The sequence below is a fragment of the Salmo salar genome, chromosome ssa21 (assembly GCF_905237065.1).
Source record: "Salmo salar chromosome ssa21, Ssal_v3.1, whole genome shotgun sequence".
Classification (NCBI taxonomy): domain Eukaryota; kingdom Metazoa; phylum Chordata; class Actinopteri; order Salmoniformes; family Salmonidae; genus Salmo; species Salmo salar.
In genome coordinates, this window is record NC_059462.1 from 40575002 (window position 1) to 40600592 (window position 25591).

General features: G+C 42.2%; 1 protein-coding gene across 1 annotated transcript; it reads left to right on the top strand.

The window, feature by feature from the left end:
- Positions 1 to 2557: 2557 nt before the first annotated feature.
- Positions 2558 to 10831, top strand: LOC106582356 (ELL-associated factor 2). The gene is made up of 6 exons (XM_014165389.2): positions 2558 to 2797; positions 3206 to 3300; positions 3423 to 3559; positions 3780 to 3955; positions 8550 to 8813; positions 9096 to 10831. The coding sequence occupies exons 1-6, from the start codon at positions 2695 to 2697 to the stop codon at positions 9143 to 9145; spliced, it is 825 nt and encodes a 274-aa protein (XP_014020864.1). The 5' UTR covers positions 2558 to 2694; the 3' UTR covers positions 9146 to 10831.
- The last annotated feature ends 14760 nt before the right edge of the window (positions 10832 to 25591 follow it).

Genomic DNA, 25591 nt, shown 5'->3' on the forward strand with positions numbered 1-25591 from the left:
AAACACAGATCTGGGGAAGGGTAACAAAAAATGTCTGCAGTATTGAAGGTCCCAAAGAACACAGTGGCCTCCATCATTCTTAAATGGAAGAAGTTTGGAACCACCAAGCCTCTTCCTACAGCTGGCCGCCCGGCCAAACTGAGCAATCGGGGGAGAAGGGCTTTGGTCAGGGAGGTGAGCAAGAACCCGATGATCACTCTAACAGAGCTCCAGAGTTCCTCTGTGGAGATGGGAGAACCTTCCAGAAGGACAACCATCTCGTCAGCACTCCACCAATCAGGCCTTTATGGAAGACTGGCCAGATGGAAGCCACTACTCAGTAAAAGGCACATGAAAGCCCGCTTGGAGTTTGCCAAAATGCACCTAAAGATCTCAGACCATGAGAAACAATATTCTTTGGTCTGATGAAACCAAGATTGAACTCTGAATGCCAAGTGTCACATCTGGAGGAAACCTGGCACCATCCCTATGGTGAAGCAGTGAAAGAATACCATGCTATTGTTTGAGGAGAGTGCCCAATTACGGACTTCAAAATGTATGAATTAACCAATAAGGCACATTTGGGCAGTCTTGATACAACATTTTGAACAGATATCCAATGGTTAATTTGGATCAGTCTAAAACATACACTGCTGCCATCTAGTGGCCAAAGTCTAAATTGTGCCTGGGCTGGAATAATACATTATGGCCTTTCTCTTGCATTTCGAAGATGATGGTACAAAAAAAAATTGTGTTTTTTCCTTTGTATTATCGTTTACCAGATCTAATGTGTTATATTCTCCTACATTAATTTCACATTTCCACAAACTTCAAAGTGTTTCCTTTCAAATGGTATTAAGAATATGCATATCTTTGCTTCAGGTCCTGAGCTACACGCAGTTAGATTTGGGTATACCATTTTAGGTGAAAATTTAAACAAGGGGAAGATCCTTGATTATGTCCAGTGACAATTAGAAAATGTGTAATACACATTTATCACACTGTTACATTGTGTTGTTGTTTTGTTTCATTTATTACACTGACACTATTGCCATGGGGCCTCACTAAAGCCTGACACTGGATCCTATAGTGAAGAAGGGGGCCTGGGGTATTCTCTCTCTCCCTGCCTGGGTGTTAACGTACTGCACACGGGGGAACACCATGGGGAAATACCATTATGAGAAGTTGAACATTTATGTTTTAACACCCTAGCATTATATCTCTATAGTCCTTTTATCCCCCTAAGGTTAGGGCCTAACCTCACCTCATCCTTCCTCTTTCATTATATTGCCCATTCTCTCTCCCTCGTCCGTCCCTTGTTTTCTCTCCCTTGTACGCTCCCTTGTTCTATCTCCCTCGTTCCCTCCCTCCTTCTCTCTCCCTCGTCCCCTCCCTTGTTCCCTCTCCCTCATTCCCTCCTTTGTTCTCTCTCTCGTTCCCTCCCTTGTTCTCTCTCTCTCGGGTTGTCATTTACAGTAACACACCACACTTGACCTAATTTTCCAACAACAACATCCAGACAAAGCACATGGGATTGGCACTCCAACCTTTCTCTCTGTGAAGTAATTGGGGGAATTGACACTGGATAAACAGTTACCAATGTTGTCATTATGGTCTTGACAAGCATAATCTTCATATTCTCTTTCTCTAAACCTACATCCTCTTCTCTAGCCTATTGTTTGAAGGGGGTACATATGTCTTGGCTTGTACAGACACAGCAAAAGTAGAGACACAGCAGGCATTGAAGGATTAGGATTCAGTTTAGGAAAGGAAAAGAGCTTATTTCCCCATCTTTAGGGGGAAGAGCCAGTAAACTCAGCTAGTCCATCACCATAGCGGGTTTTTAGAGACTAGCAAACAACTGTTACTAATTCATTACTTAGACCACCTGCTCAGTGTATTGGCCTACTAGGCTACTGTATCAAGATGTCTCTCATTGTCTTGAGAATACCTTATTCTATTTTCATTCAGCAATGCTGTTATGTAAAAATACACACACACACACACACACATACATATATATATATATATATATATATATATATATATATATATATGTATGTATGTATGTATGTATGTATGTATGTGTGTGTGTGTGTATATATATATATATATATATATATATATATATATATATATATATATATATATATATATATATATATATATATACCGACCCTGCCATTTATATATATATATAAATGGCAGGGTCGGTAGATTCTTAAAAATGAAAAAAAGAATGACATACTGGCCAGGGTTTTTTTTTTGGTTTATAATATAGGCTAGCGTAATGAAAAGCTCTAACCAAGAATTGATAATGTTGTTTGGCTGCCTGTGTTTGGCTACTTAGAGGCCCATCGCTCATTTGGAGCCGGCCGTAGACGCTCTGTTCTGTGTGATATTGTCATATAGAAGCTCCATGAATATAAAACACTAGTACAGTTAGGATGAAGAAATTCTCTGCACGGTTTTTTAAAGCAAACCATGCCATGTGACATGAGCTCTGAAGCAACTTCCGCCTGAAATTCTCCAAATGTTGATTGACAGGTATTTACACGAATCAAAAAAAGCAACTAGATCAGTCTGATCAATCACAACGAAGGAAGGGCAGAACTTAGCTCTAGAAGTGAGTTGGCTCGTTCTGCGGTAGATGGTATCGAATGGACGTGGAAAGTTTACTGTTATTAACATATGATTGAAAACTTTGATTAGAATATGAATGGAACGACATACTCACACTTTGACAGTCAAGAACATGTTTTGAAATTAGGCGAAACATTTGAGAAACAACCCAAAGGTGCTTACCACACGGTGCGATGTAAGTGGCATTTTGATCATACTTGCTAGCTAGCTAACTTGCTAACGTATGCCAATGTATAGCTAGTTAGTTAAAACCCCAAAATATTAGTTTTAAATTAAATAGCTAACTCATTTGTCTAAATCGTTGTCTTTATTAACAGTGATCCACCTTTAAACATTTATCACATTTTCCTACTTTTGATTGGGCTTTTGGCTCGCATCACTTGCTTCTGGTATGCAGTTTGTTAGCAACAATAGTGGCCTTGTGGCACCATCTGTAGGTGAACAGTGGCGACTGAAACTTCATTCTGTCAGGTCTAACCAAACCAAGAATGTTTTTGTGTGGAGCCTACAGTCTGCTTGTATAATGTTGCTGTGTAATTCAGTAGTTTGGAACTTATACTGTTCTCTTATCTCTTTGATTCAGATGACTTCAAACCAGCCTCCATTGACACCTCCTGTGAGGGAGAGCTGGAGGTGGGAAAGGGAGAACAAGTTACCATCACACTGCCCAATCTGGAGGTAAGAATTAAGCATTATCATGTATCTTACAGTTGGTTATTGAAAAGTGCACATTTTGATTGTTTTTCCCCCCTTTTACTCTTGATATCCAGAAATGAACATATTTCCTTGATTTTCCCTAGGGATCCACTGCCCCTGTAACAGTCTTCAAAGGATCCAAGAGGCCTTATATGAAGGAATGTATTCTCATTGTAAACCATGATACAGGAGAGTACCGTCTGGAGAAACTCAACAGCAACATTGCAGTCAAGAAGACCAGGTGGGTGGACAGACTAGGGTCAACTTGTGTTTATTTGGGTACACAGTAGCAAAACATTAGTGCAATGGAAATTATAATTTCTTAATGGACAGTAACTCCGTTTCAAACTGCATGCTTCTGTTTCCTTGGATACCTGGGCTGTCCAGATTCACTTGTCATTCAGATTTTTATTACTTATGTAGTTAGGAGCTATAAACTGTGTGTGTGTGTGTTGTGTCAGGGCTGAAGGCAGCAGTAAGATCCAGTCTCGTATAGAGCAGCAGACCAGTCGTCTGAGCCAGCAGATGAAGACTAGTGTTAGCAGCAGCAGCAGCAGCAAAACCCCAGCAGGCTCCAAGAGCTCTCCTCCCAAAGAGAAGATGTCCCCTGCCTCCCACATGGATGACATTGAGAGAGGTATGTAGACCATCAGTAATGCACAGGGCTCTAAATCAAACTTTAATTGGTAGCACTGATGCTCACAACTAGAGGGCTACATTCCCGCGGGACCTGCGGGTCCCGACAGAGATCATTGCGGCGCGGTCGTCACTTTTTTATGCTGCGGTTGGGAGCGGGCGGTCAGACAGATGAAAACATTTTGTTGTCCCACAGATTATTTGGAAATGGTTGTCTTTCTGCTTTGTATGCATTAGCCTACCTATTGTATTAAAAGCACATCTTCATTGCGTTATTCACACACAGAATTTGCTGCTTCAAGTTTCGTAGCCTACCTCTCCTCTCCTAGTTGGGTGTGCGAGGTCAAGTATGCCTAGTATACATTATGTGTGGTCTCAATGAAATAGAGTAGGCTGCCTTTGTGGGCGGGAGCGTGATGAATAAATCAGTCCTGCACAGACCTCTACTCCCAACTTAAAGTTAGGAGCACCACATTAAATTTTGGAACACCAGAAAATAAGATACAGCCTATATTATATCTGGCTACTGTTGAAGCACATGTTGTGCCCTAGAAACTAATATGTAACACTGTAAAGACATTAGTTTATTATAAAAGCAAAAATGCACTATTTTCCTATTGAGATGCATTACATTGAAAATTGTACATGGTCTCTTTAAAAATGTCAGGTTTGTGATGAAGACGTGCAAGAGATCTGTCATTCATTCATTGATCTCCTGAAGAAGCTATCCCTTTTCCTTTCTTTCTGTGCCGCCAAATATTTGGTAACATTTGGGGGCACAGATGTGGGTAATATGGGTCAGGTCTTTTCACCTGATTGGGCTAGAAGCAAGTTGTTTTTCGCTATAGTAATGGTGCAACCATGCTAGTGAATCTGAATTTGCTTTTTTCTCCAGGGCATTTGGAAACAAATTGGTTGCACTTTAGAGCCCTGGTAGAGTGTCACGTGTAATAGCTGTCCTAATCTCAAACCATCTAGATTGTAGTCCATGGTCATATAAATACCCAGGCCTGATCAAGATTGTAGTCCATGGTCATATAAATGCCCAGGCCTGATCTAGATTGTAGTCCATGGTCATATAAATACCCAGGCCTGATCTAGATTGTAGTCCATGGTCATATACAGTGAGGGAAAAAAGTATTTGATCCCCTGCTGATTTTGTACGTTTGCCCACTGACAAAGAAATGATCAGTCTATAATGTTAATGATAGGTTTTTTGAACAGTGAGAGACAGAATAACAACAACAAAAATCCAGAAAAACGCATGTCAAAAATGTTATAAATTGATTTGCATTTTAATGAGGGAAGTAATTATTTGACCCCTCTGCAAAACATGACCTAGTACTTGGTGGCAAAACCCTTGTTGGCAATCACAGAGGTCAGATGTTTCTTGTAGTAGGCCACCAGGTTTGCACACATCTCAGGAGGGTTTTGTCCCACTCCTCTTTGCAGATCTTCTCCAAGCCATTAAGGTTTCGAGGCTGACGTTTGGCAACTCGAACCTTCAGCTCCCTCCACAGATTTTCTATGGGATTAAGGTCTGGAGACTGGCTAGGCCACTCCAGGACCTTAATGTGCTTCTTCTTGAGCCACTCCTTTGTTGCCTTGGCCGTGTGTTTTGGGTCATTGTCATGCTGGAATACCCATCCACGACCCATTTTCAATGACCTGGCTGAGGGAAGGAGGTTCTCATCCAAGATTTGACGGTACATGGCCCCGTCCATCGTCCCTTTGATGCGGTGAAGTTGTCCTGTCCCCTTAGCAGAAAAACACCCCCAAAGCATAATGTTTTTACCTCCATGTTTGACGGTGGGGATGGTGTTCTTGGGGTCATAGGCAGCATTCCTCCTCCTCCAAACACAGTGAGTTGAGTTGATGCCAAAGAGCTCCATTTTGGTCTCATCTGACCACAACACTTTCACCAGTTGTCCTCTGAATCATTCAGATGTTCATTGGCAAACTTCAGACGGCATGTATATGTGCTTTCTTGAGCAGGGGGACCTTGCGGGCGCTGCAGGATTTCAGTCCTTCACGGCGTACTGTGTTACCAATTGTTTTCTTGGTGACTATGTTCCCAGCTGCCTTGAGATCATTGACAAGATCCTCCTGTGTAGTTCTGGGCTGATTCCTCACCGTTCTCATGATCGTTGCAACTCCACGAGGTGAGATCTTGCATGGAGCCCCAGGCCGAGGGAGATTGACAGTTCTTTTGTGTTTCTTCCATTTGGGAATAATGGCACCAACTGTTGTCACCTTCTCACCAAGCTGCTTGGCGATGGTCTTGTAGCCCATTCCAGCCTTGTGTAGGTCTACAATCTTGTCCCTGACATCCTTGGAGAGCTCTTTGGTCTTGGCCATGGTGGAGAGTTTGGAATCTGATTGATTGCTTCTGTGGACAGGTGTCTTTTATACAGGTAACAAGCTGAGATTAGGAGTACTCCCTTTACCTCTATGGGCTAGGTGGGATGTGATCGTCCCACTCTATTCAACAGCCAGTGGAACAGCGTGGCGCGAAATACAAAAACATCAAATGCAATAATTTCAATTTTTCAAACATACGACTATTTTACACCATTTTAAAGATAAGACTCTCGTTAATCTAACCACATTGTCCGATTTCAAAAAGGCTTTACAGCGAAAGCAAAACATTAGATTGTTAGGAGAGTACATAGCCAAAAATAATCACACAGCCATTTTCCAAGCAAGCATATATGTCACAAAAACCCAAAACACAGCTAAATGAAGCACTAACCTTTGATCTTCATCAGATGACACTCCTAGGACATTATGTTATACAAAACATGCATGTTTTGTTCAATCAAGTTCATATTTATATCAAAAAACAACTTTTTACATTGGCGTGTGATGTTCAGAAAATGTATTCCCACCGAAAACTTCTGGTGAATTTACTAAATTACTCATGATAAACATTGACAAAATACATAACAATTATTTTAAGAATTATAGATACAGAACTCCTTTATGCAATCGCTATGTCAGATTTTAAAATAGCTTTTCGGCGAAAGCACATTTTGCAATATTCTGAGTACATAGCTCAGCCATCACGGCTAGCTATTTTGACACCCGCCAAGTTCGGGGGGCACTAAACTCAGAATTAGTATTAGAAAAATTGTATTACCTTTGCTGATCTTCGTCAGAATGCACTCCCAGGACTGCTACTTCCACAAGAAATGTTGTTTTTCTTCCAAATAATCCATAGTTATGTCCAAATACCTCCGTTTTGTTCGTGCGTTCAGGTCACTATCCAAAGGGTAAAGCGCGAGCGCATTTCGAGACAAAAAATTCAAAATGTTCCATTACCATACTTAGAAGCATGTCAAACGCTGTTTAAAATCCATTTTTATGGTATTTTTCTCGTAAAATAGCAATAATATTCCAACCGGACAATAGTGTATTCATTCAAAGAGGAAAAGAAAAAACAGTGTGAACGCGCATATCCAATCTCTTTGTCACCAGGCAGACCACTGAGAAACTGAGCTACTATACTCTGCCCAGAGACAGGAGACGCCTCAATCCGCTTTCTGAAGGCTTTAGAGAGCCAATGGAAGCCGTAGAAAGTGCTATGTAACCCCACAGATACTTTAGTTTCGATAGAGAATCAAAAGAAGAACTTCAAATTCTCAGACAGGCCACTTCCTGCTTGGATTTTTCTCAGGTTTTTGCCTGCCATATGAGTTCTGTTATACTCACAGACACCATTCAAACAGTTTTTTAGAAACTTCGGAGTGTTTTCTATCGAAATCTACTAATAATATGCATATTCTCGTTTCTGGGCAAGAGTAGTAACCAGTTTAAATCGGGTACGTTTTTTATCCGGCCGTGAAAATACTGCCCCCTAGCCCAGACAGGTTAAGAGTGTGCTCCTAATCCCAACTCGTTATCTGTATAAAAGACACCTGGGAGCCAGAAATCTTTCTGATTGAGAGGGTGTCAAATACTTATTTCCCTCATTAAAATGCAAATCAATTTATAACATTTTTACATGCGTTTTTCTGGATTTTTTTGTTTTTATTCTGTCTCTCACTGTTCAAATAAACCTACCATTAAAATTATAGTGGGCAAACATACAAAATCAGCGGGGGATCAAATACTTTTTACCCTCACTGTAAATACCCAGGCCTGATCTAGATTGTAGTCCATGGTCATATAAATACCCTGGCCTGATCTAGATTGTAGTCCATGGTCATATAAATACCCAGGCCTGATCTAGATTGTAGTCCATGGTCATATAAATACCCAGGCCTGATCTAGATTGTAGTCCATGGTCATATAAATACCCAGGCCTGATCTAGATTGTAGTCCATGGTCATATAAATACCCAGGCCTGATCTAGATTGTAGTCCAAGGTCATATAAATACCCAGGCCTGATCTAGATTGTAGTCCATGGTCATATAAATACCCAGGCCTGATCTAGATTGTAGTCCATGGTCATATAAATGGAACAATTGCTATGTTTGTAAATCCTCTTGGATTGTGTTGTGATTCAAGGTCGGAGGTGACGTCAGTCACTGTTTTTGTGTCTGTCCGCATGTGTCGGTGTGTCTTCCTGTCTGTGTGTGTCCGTGCGCACCAGAGCTAATGGCGGAGGCGAAGGTCATGGACCAGATGAGTAGTGGGGACTCGTCCTCAGACTCCCACAGCTCCTCCTCCAGTAGTGGGGACAGCTCCAGCAGTAGTGATTCTGAGGACGAGTCCCGGCATCCACCTCCCCCCGGCCCCTCTGGGGGTCCCCTCACAGCGCCACCACCCCACCAGGGCATGCCCATCCTCACCACCGTTACTACCACCACCATCTCCTCACCACCTCGGGGTGGAGGACACCTCATGAGTACGCTAAGTAAGTTCATTCATTACGCTTTATTTTCTTTCTCTCTCTATCTTTCTCTCTCTCTCTCCCTCCCTCCCCTCTCCTCAGTATTTAGAGTATAGTTTAAATACTTTAATGTTAAATCGAACCATTTTATATTTGCATTGCTAGATCAGAATTTCTATTTGCATTGCTGTGGATATAGGCTATACTGTACGAGTTAGGCCTATGCCAAACTCCATAAGGCTAGAATTGTGACATGGTTGTTGATGGTTTTATGATGTTCTTACTTCCCCTTTTTTTGTTTTACAGAGAATGACCTGCAGTTAAGTGAGTCTGGCAGTGAAAGTGACGATGATTGACCAGTGAGAGACCACTGATTCTGTGGCGTGTCAGAGAGGTCCATCTCTGGACAGCTGCACTGACCTTCACCTGGATGGCCATCCTTTAGGGTCACAACAAGAGTGGAATGAGACTAGGGAATATGGATGTGATCTTCTTAATGCCAAATAAGACCAAACCCCTATACCTTTTGGAAGCAACACCCCTCACCACCCCATCAGCATTTCAGTTGAATGTGTCTTAATAGTTCTATCAATAGTCTGTTGTCGATATCTGTTAGTCCCTTTTTGAAAGAAATGGGCCAATAGCTGTGATCAATTCTCTTATCTACACATTTGATCTGGATTATTTTCACTGTTCATTTTAGGTAGTAGTTACTCTACTAGTTTAAGTGTTACTACTAGTTGGCCAAAGGGAACTGGGAACCATACTGCTGAATTGAACAGAGGAGGTATTTCTGTTATCAAGGATCAGCCACATCAATATCAGAATGGATTCCCCTGCATTCACCCATTTGGAAAGACTTCCAGCATCATATAGCATCAGTGTTTCATTAGTTAGCTTTTAGACTGTGACTACTGTGAAAGATTTACTCTTAAAGTAAGGGGATAGGTTGAAGCAGTCTTATCATGTCGTTGCTTTATTAGGAATTATCTTAAAATGTTACTTTGTTGTTTAATATATGGCCTAGCAACATATCACGTCTGAGGGGTATTTGAGGAAACTAGTGCACTACTTGAAGTGGATTGATTTAGCTTAGTGTGGGGTAAACGTAACTTAAAGATTTTGCTCAGTGATGCTACGTAATGTTTTTGAAAGATTACTTGGCTTTGTTGCTTTAAACCTGCAATACTTGAATCTGATTTATGATTATATTTTACATATTTACTCAGAAAAACCAACAGCTTAATATATTCTATAGGTGTCAGAGCAATGGGAGTGTATGTATGCTCCTATAGCCTGATGCCAGTGAGTCTTACAGCCCTGCCTTTAGAACTGCCATTCCAATGACTACTATCCCTTCTGTTATGGTTACTGAAGTGAATCTCAAAAGTATTTCCTTGATTCCTTGCATCCTTGATTCATCGATTCTTTCTCAAAATGCACTGGAGGAGAAGGTCTGAGGGGAGGAGGTAGTTGGATCTTCTCTTCCAATGTGTTTAAAAAAAAAAAAAAGAGGCGATTCATCAAGGAATTAATGAGATGCGTGATGAATCCAGGAATTGCTTTTGAGACATATCCCAGGTCATATCTCATATCCCAGTGTTGCACCCTCTCTAAAGTATTATGTTAGAACATTAGCTCCGTCCCAATAATCTCTCCTTTCTCCCGAAGTGTGCACCTGTTCATGGATTTGAATGGAAATGACTGGCATATGGAAACTCTTTCTAGCCCATGCCTACACCAATCCAATGTTTTTATATTTGTGGTGAACGAGTGCACACTTTAGGAGAAAGGAGAGATAATTGGGATGTAACAACCATGGCTTGTCTAATAACAAACTCGGGGAAACTGGGAAAGAAGGGAAGAGGGAGGGAGTGAGGAAAACAGCCTTTAATTCTGCTTGGGTAAATAATAAGAATGTGGTTATAATAGTCTGTTTTGGCAGTTGAAAGGATGGTGGATTCAGTAGGTGGACATGAATAATTAACTATTTTGAATATGCATTTCTTTGTAGATAAATAAAATGTTTCATTGTCAATGTATAGACGCATTGTTATTTCAATCCTGTTATATGACAAATTACTTAATTGTACACTATTTGCACTATTCTACAAATCAATATTGGGGGAAAAAAACAACTGTTATGCTAATGTAATGCAAAACCTATATGCAAAGGAAAAATGCAGCAAAAATGTGAATTTATGTAATTGTAACCTAGCTGAATATATTTATAAAAGTCACCTTGTCCTAGAGAGATTTACATGCTTATCAATACTCCATGCCAGGGTAAGCCTACACGAAACACAGTCCTTATTTTAATTGTTTCTAAAATCCCTTATGGGAAAAATGAAAGATGGAAAAATTATAGGAACCATTTGCCTGTTTGACCGCTTGGATTTATGGGTATTATTAAATCTCCACTGTGGGGCTCTGAGACTTGGATTTAAAAGCAATAGTGCAGAGACTGGTGCAAAAAATGAGGTGGAAGGAAACTTTATTTTGCCTATGTTTACACCAATCCAATGCTTTTTAGCTTTAGTAGTACATGTAATCTGGAATATAGGCCCATGGTACATGCACAGATGAGACAGTGAGACAGATATTTCACCGGATGTATAAATGTGAAGCATCCACTTGGCGTTTCCACTCACTACCAAATATGTTAGAAACCCACTGGCCGACAGTGGGAGAAGATGGAACGAGATGGATTTTGGCTGACAATCTGGACATTTTCTCATTGATTAAACATTTGATCTCAGTACAGTTTCCTGTTCCCAAAACTATAATCTGTCATGGACAGAGTGGACTAAGTTTTGTAAACTTTATCCTTTGCAAAAGTTTTGAAAAATCGCATTGTTTAGGAGTGCAAAGGCAAATTGAGTTATTACACACGAGCGCTTCACAGAGTAGGCGTTCCCTAACGGAAATATGCAGATGCATACTAGAATGCGCCAATAGGATCTCGCTAGCCCGTGTTTGGCTCTGCCCACCTCCTTGCTTGTTCTGCCCACTATGACAAATTTGTTCCCATTGGAAACGACAGGCTGTGGAATATATTGGTTTAGTTATAAAACTCTTTGGTACATGTCTTAGTTTGAGAAAAGTCTGATTTTACGTGTCTATTTAAACAACTGTAAATCCACTCCACAGTGGCCTGTCAACTTAAAACTTGTAATCTCTCATGGAAACACCTAAAATGAACAAAACTGAATTTGGTATTGATATCTTAAAAAAAACAAGGTAACTATTAACAACTCATTCTTTGCATATGTAATGCTAATGCTCAAAATCATCTGCAATCATCTCCTCATGAACCATACTCCAGATTTTGTATTTAGACTCATTACGTCAGTTTTGAAAGGTTTTGAGTAAAAAAAGTTGCTGGATTGTACCTATAGACGCCCGTTACCACACATGCTAATGCTAAAAATACTTTAAAAATCTACTTCTCACTCACCATATATAAGATTGACTCCAGAGTTGGTATATAGACTCAAAGAATTAGCCTCTATTGAATTTGAGAATGATTAGATGCTTCATTTAAAGTTGGCCACGCTTCACCAATAAATGGCACCATATCACACCAGGGCTATAGTGTCTTGAGAAAGTATTCAAACCCCTTGACTTTTTCCACATTTTGTTGTGTTACAAAGTGGGATTAAGATGGATTTAATAGTTGTTGTTTTTTGTCAACAATTTACACAAAATACTCTGTCAAAGTGGAAGAAAAACTTTTATAAATGTAAAATAAATATATTTAATATTTTGATAAGATAAGTATTCTATCCCCTGACTTAATACATTTTAGAATCACTTTTGGCAGCGATTTCAGCTTTCTGGGTAAGTCTCTAAGAGCTTTGCAAACCTGGACTGTTTAATATTTTCCCATTATTCTTTTAACAATTCTTCAAGCTTTCTCAAGTTGGTTGTTGATCATTGCTAGGCAGACATTTTCAAGTCTTGCCATAGATTTTCAAGATGATTTAAGTTAAAACTAACTAGGCCACTCAGGAACATTCAATCTCGTCTTAGTAAGTAACTCCAGTGTACAGTATATAATTGGCCTTGCGTGCAATTGATGTCATCCGTTTCCAGCTGTAATAGTCATTTACAACATTAACAATGTATTTCTGATCAATTTTATGTTATTTTAATGGACAAAAAATTTGCTTTTCTTTCAAAAACAAGAACATTTCTAAGTGACCCCAAACTTTTGAATGGTGGTGTATGTTTTTCCAAAAGCAGACTATGATCAATAATGTCAAAAGCTACAATGAAGTCTAACAAGACAGCCTCCACAATAATTGTATCATCAATTTCTCTCAGCCAATCATCAGTCATTTGTGTACTGTAAGTGCTGTGCTTGTTGAGTGTCCTTCCTTATAAGCGTGCTGAAGATCTGTTGTCAATTTGTTTACTCTGAAATAGCTATATTGCTACCACTGTATCATTAAATGTATTATCTAAGTGAGTTTCAGAGATATTCAGAATATGAATGTCATCTGAAAAAAGCAAGTTATTGACTTCATGGACCTTGTTTCTCAGGTTGCATATGTTAATATGAGCTATTTTTTTAGCACTTTTCTGTGTTGCTTGATTGTTTTTAATGCTTTACTGGGAAGCTTATCCAAAGTAGACTTGCTTATGCTATTTATATTGGAGCTGATAGTGCAGGGTGAGCTGCATAAAGTGATCTTCCTACTATTGCACACCGCCTCAGTGTTAACAGTGTAACTCTGGTTCATAGGCTCATGATTACCGCATACAATAGCTGTAGGATAAACAGAGGAATTCGGTGCAATTAGGGGTACATAAATTAAGTTACTTACATTGTGTTTGCCAATGCCCCTAGGATCATGTACATTTGATGCAGCATTATGACGACTCATTTTTACAATGGTAGGGATTAACTGAGCTGGTCTTGGATCATTTACCAGTCATTGCTTCAACGCAGCCTTGAAATGCGTGGACAGAGTCCAGGAGTCCAGGAGCTGTAGAGCAGGTATTCCCAAACTGGGGTACACGCAACGCCGTCGGGGGTACGCCAAATAAAAGGTGATTCACATAAAAGATAAAACGTTTTTATTTGTTATTCTTTAATACATAAAAATAAAAAAACTTCACAATTTCAAACAGTACATTTATATTTTCCAATGGGGCAATAGATTTGGGTGAGGTTTTTTTCTCGCCTGAGTAGCCCGAAACCTTCACTCTTGCGCAGACATTTAGAAACGAAACATGACCATTTGAAAAATAAGCCACAGGAGTTTTTTGAGCGAGAAAAATGACTTTCTAGTAGTAAGACATATATAAAAGCAACAGATACCATTAATAGGAAGGGGCTAGAAGCGTCTTATATGGTGAGCTACCGAGTGGCTAGGACAGGCAAGCCCCATACTATTGTGGAGGACTTAATTCTTCCTGCTGCCGCGGATATGGCTGGGACAATGCTGGGGGAAAAGGCCAAAAAAACTATACAGACAATCTCTTCATCAAACAACACTGTTTCACAACGCATCAGTGACATGGCAGGAGGTGTTTTGAAACAATTACTGCTTCGCATACAAGCCAGAGAATTATATGCATTACAGCTGGATGAGTTAAGAGATGTGGCGGGCCTGGCACAGCTCTTCGTATATGTCCGTTATGTTTATGGGGGGTCAATTAAGGAAGATATCCTCTTCTACAAACCATTGGAAACCAGGACAACATGAGAGGATATTTTTGTAAGTACTGGACAGCTTTGTGACATCAATTGGACTTGTGGTCAAGATGTGTTGGTGTCTGTACTGATGGGGCAAAAGCCATGACAGGGAGACATAATGGAGTGGTAACGTGTGTGCAAGCAGTTGCTCCTGACGGCACTTGGGTACACTGCAGCATCCACCGAGAGGCTCTTGCTGCCAAGGGAATGCCTGAAAGATTGAAAGACGTTTTGGACACTACAGTGAAAATGGTTAACTTTGTTAAAGCAAGGCCCATGAACTCTCGTGTATTTTCTGCATTATGAAATGATATGGGCAGCGACCATGTAATGCTTTTACAACATACAGAAGTGCGCTGGTTATCAAGGGTCAAAGTATTGACACGTTTAAAAAAAATTTGATAGACAAGCTTAAAGTTCTTTACTGACCATAATTTTCACTTGTCTGACCGCTTGCGTGATGATGAGTTTCTCACACGACTGGCCTATCTGGGTGATGTTTTTTCTCGCCTAAATGATCTGAAGCTAGGATTACAGGGCTCTCCGCAACTACAGTGGCAAGAAAAAGTATGTGATCCCTTTGGAATTACCTGGATTTCTGCATAAATTAGTCATAAAATTTGATTTTCATGTAAGTCACAACAATAGATAAACACAGTCTGCTTAAACTAATAACGCACAAACAATTATACTTTTTCATGTCTTTATTGAACACACCGTATAAACATTCACAGCGCAGGGTGGGAAAAGTATGTGAACCCTTGGATTTAATAACTAGTTGACCCTCCTTTGGCAGCAATAAACTCAACCAAACATTTTCTGTAGTTGCGGATCAGACCTGCACAACAGTCAGGTGTAATTTTGGACCATTCCTCTTTACAAAACTGTTTCAGTTCAGCAGTATTCTTGGGATGTCTGGTGTGAACTGCTCTCTTGAGGTCATGCCACAGCATCTCAAATCAGGTTGGGTCAGGACTCTGAGCCACTCCAGAAGGCATATTTTCTTCTATTGAAGCCATTCTGTTGTTGATTTACTTCTGTGTCGTTGTCCTGTTGCGTCACCCAACTTCTGTTGAGCTTCAATTGGCGGACAGATAGCATTACATTCTCCTGCAAAATGTCTTGATAAACTTGGGAATTCATTTTTCTGTCAATGATAGCAAGCTGTCCAGCCCTGAGGCGGCAAAGCAGTCCCTCCACCATACTTTACAGTTGGTATGAGGTTTTGATGTGCTGTGCCTTTTTTTCCTCCACACATAGTGTTGTGTGTTCCTTCCAAACAACTCAACTGTAGTTTCATCTGTCCACGGAGTATTTTGCCAGTAGCGCTGTGGTACATCCAGGTGCACTTTTGCGTACTTCAAAAGTTCTGCAATGTTTTTTTAGGCAGCAATGGGTTCTTCCGTGGTGTCCTTCCATGAACATCATTCATGTTTAGTGTTTTACGTATCGTAGACTCGTCAACAGAGATGTTAGCATGTTCCAGAGATTTCTGTAAGTCTTTAGCTGACACTCTAGGATTCTTCTTAACCTCATTGAGCATTCTGCGCTGTGCTCTTGCAGTCATCTTTGCAGGACGGCCACTCCTAGGGAGACTAGCAACAGTGCCGAACTTTCTCCATTTTTAGACAGTTTGTCTTACTGTGGACTGATGAACATCAAGGCTTTTAAAAATACTTTTGTAACCCTTTCCAGCTTTATGCAAGTCAACAATTCTTAATCTTGGGTCTTCTGAGATCTGTTTTGTTCAAGGCATGGTTCACATCAGGCAATGCTTCTTGTGAATAGCAAACTCAAATTTTGTGAGTGTTTTTTATAGGGCAGGGCATCTCTAACCAACATCTCCAATCTCGTCTCATTGATTGGACTCCAGGTTAGCTGACTCCTGACTCCAATTAGCTTTTGGAGAAGTCATTAGCCTAGGGGTTCACATACATTTTCCAACCTACTCTGTGAATGTTTAAATGATGTATTCAATATAGACAAGAAAAATACAATAAGTTGTGTGTTATTAGTTTAAGCACAATGTGTTTGTCCATTGTTGTGACTTAGATCAAGATCAGATCAAATGTTATGACAACTGTATGCAGAAATCCAGGTCATTCCAAAGGGTTCACATACATTTTCTTGCCACTGTATATTCAACACCTTATGGAACAGCAGGGACTGTGAAACAACACAAACATTGGCACAGACACATGCATACACACACACACACACACACATACACACACACACACACACACACACACACACACACACACACACACACACACACACACACACACACACACACACACACACACACACACACACACACACACACACACACACACACACACACATACACAATAACATACGCACTATACATACACATGGATTTAGTACTGTTGTCATGCCCTGACCTGAGAGAGAGGGCTTGTTTCTCTATGTGGTTAGGTCAGGGTGTGGGGTGGGCATTCTATGATGTCTATTTCTTTGTTTTGAGCCGAGTATGGTTCCTAATCAGAGGCAGCTGTCTATCATTGTCTCTGATTAGGAATCATACTTAGGCAGCCTTTCCCCACCTGTAGTTGTGGGATCTTAATTTTGTACTCCTTGTTTAGCCCACAAGACATTACGGTCGTATTCATTGTTTATTCCTTTTTGTTTGTAGTGTTCTGAGGTAATAAAATACGATGAACACTTACCACGCTGCGCTTTGGTCCACTCCTTTTGACGATCCTGACAGAAGATCCCACCACCAAAGGACCAAGCAGCGTGGGGGGTCAAAGGATCCTGGACGTGGGAGGAGATCCAGGCCCGGAAGGGATCGCCTCCCATGGGAACAGGTGGAAGCAGCGAGGGAGGTACAGCGACGAGATCGACAGGCAAGGCAACAACGGAAGCCCGAGAGGCAGTGGCCAACATTTATTTTGGGGGGGACACACGGGTAGATTGGCTAAGGCGGTTTTAAGACCTGAGCCAACTCCCCGTGCTTACCGTGGGGAGCGAGTGACTGAACAAGCACCGTGGTATGCGGTGATGCGCACTGTGTCGTCCATGCACACTCACAGCCTGGTGCGCTCGGTAAAAGCTCCTCACTGTTGCCGTGCTAGAGTTGGCCGTCAGCCAGGAAGAAGTGCGCCGGGTCAGCGTATCTGGTCTCCAGTGCTTCTCTACGGCCCAGGTTATCCTGCGCCTGCTCTATGCACGGTACCCCCCGTTCACCAGCGCAGCACAGTTCGTCCTGTACCAACGCCCCGCTCTTGCTGGGCTACAGTGACCAGCCAGCCAGGACGGGGTGTGCCAGCCCTGAGCTTCAGACCTCCGGTGCGCCTCCACGGCCCAGTATACCGTGTGCCTGCTCTGCGCATCCTGTGCGTCTCCCCAGTCTGGTGAGACCGGTTCCAGCTCCACGTCGGAAGCCTCCAGTGATGATATATGGTCCGAAGCCTCCAGTGATGATCCATGGCACGAAGCCTCCAGTGATAATCCATGGCCCGAAGCCTCCAGTGATAATCCATGGCCCGGAGCCTGTAGGGATAATCCATGGCAAGAAGCCTGTAGGGATGATCCATGGCCCGGAGCCTGTAGAGATGATCCATGGCACGAAGCCTCCAGTGATAATCCATGGCCCGGATCCTCCAGTGATGATCCATGGCACAAAGCCTCCAGTGATGATCCATGGCCCGGATCCTCCAGTGATGATCCATGGCACAAAGCCTCCAGTGATGATCCATGGCGCGGAACCTGTAGTGATGATCCATGGCACGAAGCCTCCAGTGATAATCCATGGCCCGAAGCCTCCAGTGATAATCCATGGCCCGGAGCCTGTAGAGATGATCCATGGCACGAAGCCTCCAGTGATAATCCATGGCCCGGATCCTCCAGTGATGATCCATGGCACAAAGCCTCCAGTGATGATCCATGGCCCGGATCCTCCAGTGATGATCCATGGCACAAAGCCTCCAGTGATGATCCATGGCGCGGAACCTGTAGTGATGATCCATGGCGCGGAGCCTGCAGCAACGGTCCCCAGTCTGGATCCTAGAGCGAAGCTCTCCAGTCTGGAGCCTCCAGCGACGCTCCCCAGTCCGGAGCCTCCAGCGACGCTCCCTAGTCCGGAGCCTCCAGCGACGCTCCCCAGTCCGGAGCCTCCAGCAACGCTCCTCAGTCCGGAGCCTCCAGCGACGCTCCCCAGTCCGGAGCCTCCAGCGGCGGTCCGCAGCCCGGAGTCCTCAGCGGCGGTCCGCAGCCCGGAGTCCTCAGCGGCGGTCCGCAGCCCGGAGTCCTCAGCGGCGGTCCGCAGCCCGGAGTCCTCAGCGGCGGTCCGCAGCCCGGAGTCCTCAGCTGCGGCCTGCAGCCCAGAGTCTTCAGTGGCGGTCGGCAGTTCAGAGCCTCCAGCGATAATCCACGGTCTGGTTCCTCCGGCGACACAGAAGCGGGGGGATCAGCGGGCGGTGTGGGGGCTACGCCCCGAACCAGAGCCGCCACCAAGTATAGATGCCCACCCGGACCCTCCCCTATAGGTTCGTGGGCATTCTATGATGTCTATTTCTTTGTTTTGAGCCGAGTATGGTTTCTAATCAGAGGCAGCTGTCTATCGTTGTCTCTGATTAGGAATCATACTTAGGCAGCCTTTCCCCACCTGTAGTTGTGGGAACTTAATTTTGTACTGCTTGTTTAGCCTACAAGACGTTACGGTCGTATTCATTGTTTATTCCTTTTTGTAATGGGGAGCCATAATAAATACAAATACAATGTGCGTGACAAAATTGAGGCTATGATTAAGAAGTTGGAGCTCTTTTCTGTCTGCCTTAACAAGGACAACACACAGGTCTTTCCATCATTGTATGATTTTTTTGTGTGCAAGCTTACGGACAATGTCAAATGTGATATAGCGAAGCACCTGAGTGAGCTGGGTGCGCAATTACGCATGTACTTTCCTGAAACGGATGACACAAACAACTGGATTTGTTATCCCTTTCATGCCCTCCCTCTAGTTCACTTACTGATATCTAAACAAGAGAGCCTCATCGAAATTGCAAGAAGCGGTTCTGTGAAAATGTAATTTAATCAGAAGCCACTGCCACATTTCTGGATAGGGCTGCGTTCAGAGTTTCTTGTCTTGGCAAATCGCGCTGTTAAGACACTGAGGCCCTTTGCAACCACATACCTATGTGAGAGTGGATTCTCGGCCCTCACTAGCATGAAAACTAAAAATACAGGCACAGACTATGTGTGGAAAATGATTTAAGACTGAGACTCTCTCCAATACAACCCAACATTGCAGAGTTATGTGCATCCTTTCAAGCACACCGTTCTCATTAACCTGTGGTGAGTTATTCACCATTTTTGATGAACAAATAAGGTTTTATATGTAAGATGGCTAAATAAAGAGCAAAATTATTGATTATGATTATATTATTATTTGTACCCTGGTCCTATAAGAGCTCTTTGTCACTTCCCATTAGCCGGGTTGTGACAAAAACTCACACTCATTCTTATGTTTAATAAATGTATGGCAGGCTTACAATAATGACAAAAAACAACATTTGAGAGTGTGCTGACCCTGGTGCTAGAGAGGGTACACAGCTGGAGGTTGAATGTTTGAAGAGGTACAGGACTATAAAAAGCTTTGGAACCACTGTGTTAGAACAACGGTTCTCAATCCTGGTCCTGGGGACCCAAAGGGATGCATATTTTTGTTTATTCCCTAGCACTACACTCCTGATTCAAATCATCATCTCATCATTAGGCTTTGATGATTTGAATCAGGTGTGTGATCTTTAGCCATGGTAGTTGATTAGATAAAGCATTGTAGAGCGAGTGACTGATCGCTTGAATTCCCTTACAGACAGAGAGATGGGTCATATGTGAGAGTATTTAAGGTCAGTCTGTTCATCGGTCAAGGGCAACAGTGACGAATGACGATCAAACGATGTCAGCCTATAATATGATGTCACCCTGACTAACTGTTAAACACTGTATGAGAGCCGGCATCTTATTACATCATCCTACGTATGTCATCCTCCTCATTATATAGTCTTAAAGAAGCAGACAAGATATTCATAGGTTTTTACTGTGTTAACTTCTCATTAAATACCTGGTCATTTCGCTACCAACATTTCGCCCTTCAAGGGTCAATAAAGGATCAATCTAATCTATCTACTGTCAAATAAAGTGATACTGTTGTTTTCCTCTCGCTCAGCGATCTGTTCAGTGTTGTTTAAGACCCGTATGGGCTGTCTGAATGAGGAGGTTCCTGAAGAGACTCAGAAGTTCATCGTCTCAGTAGGAGAGATGTTCCGCCTCTCTCCAATCATCATTCTCTTCCCCAAGTCCACCTGGCCCTACCTCCCCTTCTGGAAACATTTTGTGGCTGTCTGGGATCACCTCTTTAAAGTTGGTGAGTGAATGAATTAAATAATGAGTGAGTGAGTGAGTGAGTGAGTGAGTGAGTGAGTGAGTGAGTGGTGAGTGAGTGAGTGAGTGAGTGAGTGAGTAGGTGAGTGAGTGAATGAATAAGTGAGTGAGTGAGGGAGTGAGAGAACAAGTGAGTGAATGAGTGGGCGAGTGAGTTAACGAGTGAGTGAGTCAATGACTGAATTTGTGAGTGAATGACTGAATAAGTGAGACATTTGTATGGCATCACATGCTCTATCATGTACACTTATAAAAAAGGGTTCCAAAATGATTCTTCGGCTGTCGCCATAGGAGAACCCTTTTTGGTTCCAGCTAGAACCATTTTTGGTTCCAGGTAGAACTATTTTGGGTTCCATGTAGAAACCTCTGTTAAAAGGTTTGTTATATGGAACCCAAAAGGCTGTACCCTTATTCTAAGGGTACAGCCGAAGAACCGTTTAAGGTTCTAGATAGCACCTTTTTTCAAAGTGTATAACAAAGATTGAAAAGGTAGACTGCACAATAAAATTTCACATAACATTACACATTATCACATACCCATGAACTCAAGTAACCTCTACTGCAAACTTGTGAATGAGGAGGATGTAGGATATTTTGAGGGCACTCACGCTCTCACTCGTTTCACATATGAAAATAATGCAATGTGTTTAAGTTGTTGATGATATGTTATGTGACATAATGTTTCTCATGTGACATAATGTTTCTCATGTGCATGAGACTCGAAATTGAGCTCAGTGGCATCCTGTTTCCATTGATCATCCTTGATGTTTCTACAACTTGATTAGAGTCCATCTGTGGTAAATTGAATTGATTGGACATGATTTGGAAAGGCACACACCTGTCTATATAAGGTCCCACAGTTGAAAGTGCAAGTCAGTGCAAAAACCAAGCCATGAGGTTGAAGGAGTTGTCCACAGAGCTCCCAAATCAAAATCAAATCAAATGTATTTATATAGCCCTTCTTAGATCAGCTGATATCTCAAAGTGCTGTACAGAAACCCAGCCTAAAACCCCAAACAGCAAGCAATGCAGGTGTAGAAGCATGGTGGCTCAGGTCCTCCGATAGAAAGAGAGAAAGAGAGAATTAGAGAGAGCATACTTAAATTCACACAGGACACCGGATTAGACAGGAGAAATACTCCAGATATAACAGACTGACCCTAGCCCCCCGACACATAAACTACTGCAGCATAAATACTGGAGGCTGAGACAGACAGGGTTGTTTCGAGGCACAGATCTTGGGAAGGGTACCAAAACATTGCTGCAGCATTGATTGTCCCCAAGAACACAGTGGCCTCCATCATTCTTAATTGGAAGAAATTTGGAACCACTAAGACTCTTCTTAGAGCTGGCCGCCCGGCCAAACTGAGCAATCGGGGGAGAAGGGCCTTGGTCAGGGAGGCAGCGCAAGTGGGGACACTTCAGGCTGAGGTATGAGTTTCACACACAGGCAGCTGGTGGCACTTTAATTGGGGAGGACAGGCTCATAGTACTGGCTGGAATGGAATACATGGAATGGTATCGACACATCAAACGTGTTCGATACCATTCAATTTACTCCATTCCAGCTATTATGAGCCATCCTCCCATCACCAGGCTCCTGTGGTTTCACAGATCCCCATCTGCTACACAAGGAATTGAGAAAAGACTTGAGATTTACCCTAAGCATCTATATTGTGCTGGTTACTGTAACCTCTGACCTCTGTCCCAATACAGCGGAGGAGCAGGTGCTTCAGAAGATGGAGGAGATCGAGCAGAAGGTTTGTCTGGGCTAGCCGGTGGAGGGAGAGTACCTCACACACCTCCTGGTCAGTGAACAGATGTCTGTCACTGAGCTACTGCTGGCTGGGGTCGATACGGTGAGGTGTGTGTGTGTGTTTTTTTTGTAGCGCTGTTTCACAGTAGGGTGTGACAGGGTGGCGACAGTAGTGGAGAAAGGGGTGAAGGCCTGGTGGGGGACATGTTTTTTTGTTGTTATTTTCAGCTATTTTAGATTGTGAACATTTTCAACATAACCACATTAGCTACCTACGTCAAAGACAGTCACAGTTAACACCATAACAGTATCAGTACCATTGTCTCTCATTGGTGCCCGCCTCCCTAATCAGACCATAAAAATATAATTACTGGTCAATTAACATAATACTAATATTATTAGCCTACAACCTATTCCTATTGTAATTGTATTTCTATGCTGCAGACATCCAACACCATCTCGTGGTTTCTGTACCACATGGCCCTGGAGCCAGAGATCCAGGAGAAGCTGTACCAGGAAGTGATCAGTGTCTGCCCAGGGGACAAGGTGCCTACTAGTGATGACATCACTAGAATGCCCTGGCTCAAGGCTGTTGTCAGGGAGACACTACGGTAAGTTGTCAGTCATCTGTCATTCCGTAAATTCACTCATTATAAAATTCATAATGGGTTATTAAAGTTATTATATTCATAATGAGTTATGTGTTGTTACATGCAGTATTCGTCAATGTGCCTATAATTTATTCTTAATTACTCAAATGGAGCCAATCCTTTCCTCTCTACCCCTCGTGACTCTCTTCTATGCTCTCTCTGCAGGATGTACCCAGGAGTACCAGGAAACGCCCGTATCAATGTGGAAAATTGCGTTAGTTGTGGGGCACCACCTCTTCCCCAAAAATGTGACTTACACTTCTACCATCTTGTACTGTTGGAAATGTTTGCTATTGGTGAACTAAAGTACTTTTATTTTCATCCTGTGTGTGGAGATACGATCACACTTGTATATCCAGAGATATACATTCACTTTCACCCTTAACTTCAGTATTTTATTTCATTAAAATCCAAGGTAGACTTTTGGTTTGTTAATATCGCAAAAACCATTAAACGCTATGATGAAACTGGCTCTCATGAGGACAGGAAAGGATGACCCTGAGTTGCCTCTGCTGCAGAGAATAAGTTAATTAGAGTTACCAGCCTCAGAAATTGCAGCCCAAATAAATGCATCACATGGTTCAAGTAACAGACACCTCTCAACATCAACTGTTCAGAGAAGACTGAGTGAATCAGGCCTTCATGGTCGAATTGCTGCAACGAAATCTGTCCTTTGGTCTGATGAGTCCATTTTTGGTTCCAACCGCTGTGTCTCTGTGACGCAGAGTAGGTGAACATGATCTCTGCATGTGTGGTTCCCACATGAAGCCTGGAGGAGGATGTGTGATGGTGTGGGGGTGCTTTGCTCGTGACACTTTCAGTGATTTATTTAGAATTCAAGGCACACTTAACCAGCATGGCAACCACCGCATTCTGCAGCGATAGGCCATCCCATCTGGTTTGGGCTTAGTGGGACTATCATTTGTTTTTCAATAGGACAATGACCCAACACACCTCCAGGCTGTGTAAAACCTATTTGACCAATAAGAGGGATGAAGTGCTGCATCAGATGACCTGGCCTCCACAATCACCCAACCTCAACCCAATTGAGATGGTTTGGGATGAGTTGGACCGCAGAGTGAAGGAAAAGCAGCCAACAAGTGCTCAGCATATGTGGGAACTCATTCAAGACTGTTGGAAAATAATTCCAGGTGAAGCTTGTTAAGAGTATACAAAGCTGTTATCAAGGCAAAGGGTGGCTACTTTGAAGATTTTAAAATATATTTTGATTTGTTTTTGGTTACTACATGATTCCATGTGTTATTTCATAGTTTTGATGTCTTCACTATTATTATACAATGTAGAAAATAGTAAAAATAAAGACTAATCCTTGAATGAGTAGGTGTGTCCAATTTTTGGACTGGTACTGTACATATTACCTCAATTACCTCGACTTACCTTTGCCCCCGCACATTTGGTATTTTATTAGGATCCACATTAGCTGTTGCAAAAGGAGCAGCTCTTCCTGGGGTCCACACAAAACATGAAACCTAATACAGAACATCAATAGACAAGAACAGTGTGGTGGAAATTATAATCAACAATGAGGAGAGACGAGGTCAATTACCAATCAGGATATTACTTTATTCAAAACTTATTGACAAGGAAAGGATAGAGCAATTGCTTCTATAATGAGGCTGGTCGGCTCAACACTTCCAAGTGTTGTGGCGAGTAGCTCTGACATACAAATATATTTTATAGAAAAGATACGCCCTTTTAGTCTTCTAGACAAACAACAGATGTATGGAATGGGTCACAAGGTGAAACTTGATATATGAGAAAGGAGTATTCCGCAGCCAGATAGCATTTGCTATGAAGACTGTTCTTATTTTTTAGTCTGGCCACTAAGATGATGCTCCGATCTTGTTCCTGGTACTTCAGAGCACAGAAACACCAATTCATTCTATGGCATAAATCAATTGTCAACTCCAGATACTCCCATCTCAAGTAAGACCCCTTCTTGACCACACGCCTGGACAAGCTCACTGAGGAGTGAGCCTCTAGGTCATACATTACCCACGGATAGGTGCAACATCATAGATGACATACAATGGTTCCAGACACTACCCCACACATCTTTTCTCAGACCTTATTTTTATTTTATTTTATTTCACCTTTTATTTAACCAGGTAGGCCAGTTGAGAACAAGTTCTCATTTACAACTGCGACCTGGCCAAGATTAAGCAAAGCAGTGTGACACAAACAACACAGATTTACACATGGAATAAACAAACATACAGTCGATAACACAATGGAAAAAATCTATATACAGTGTGTGCAAATG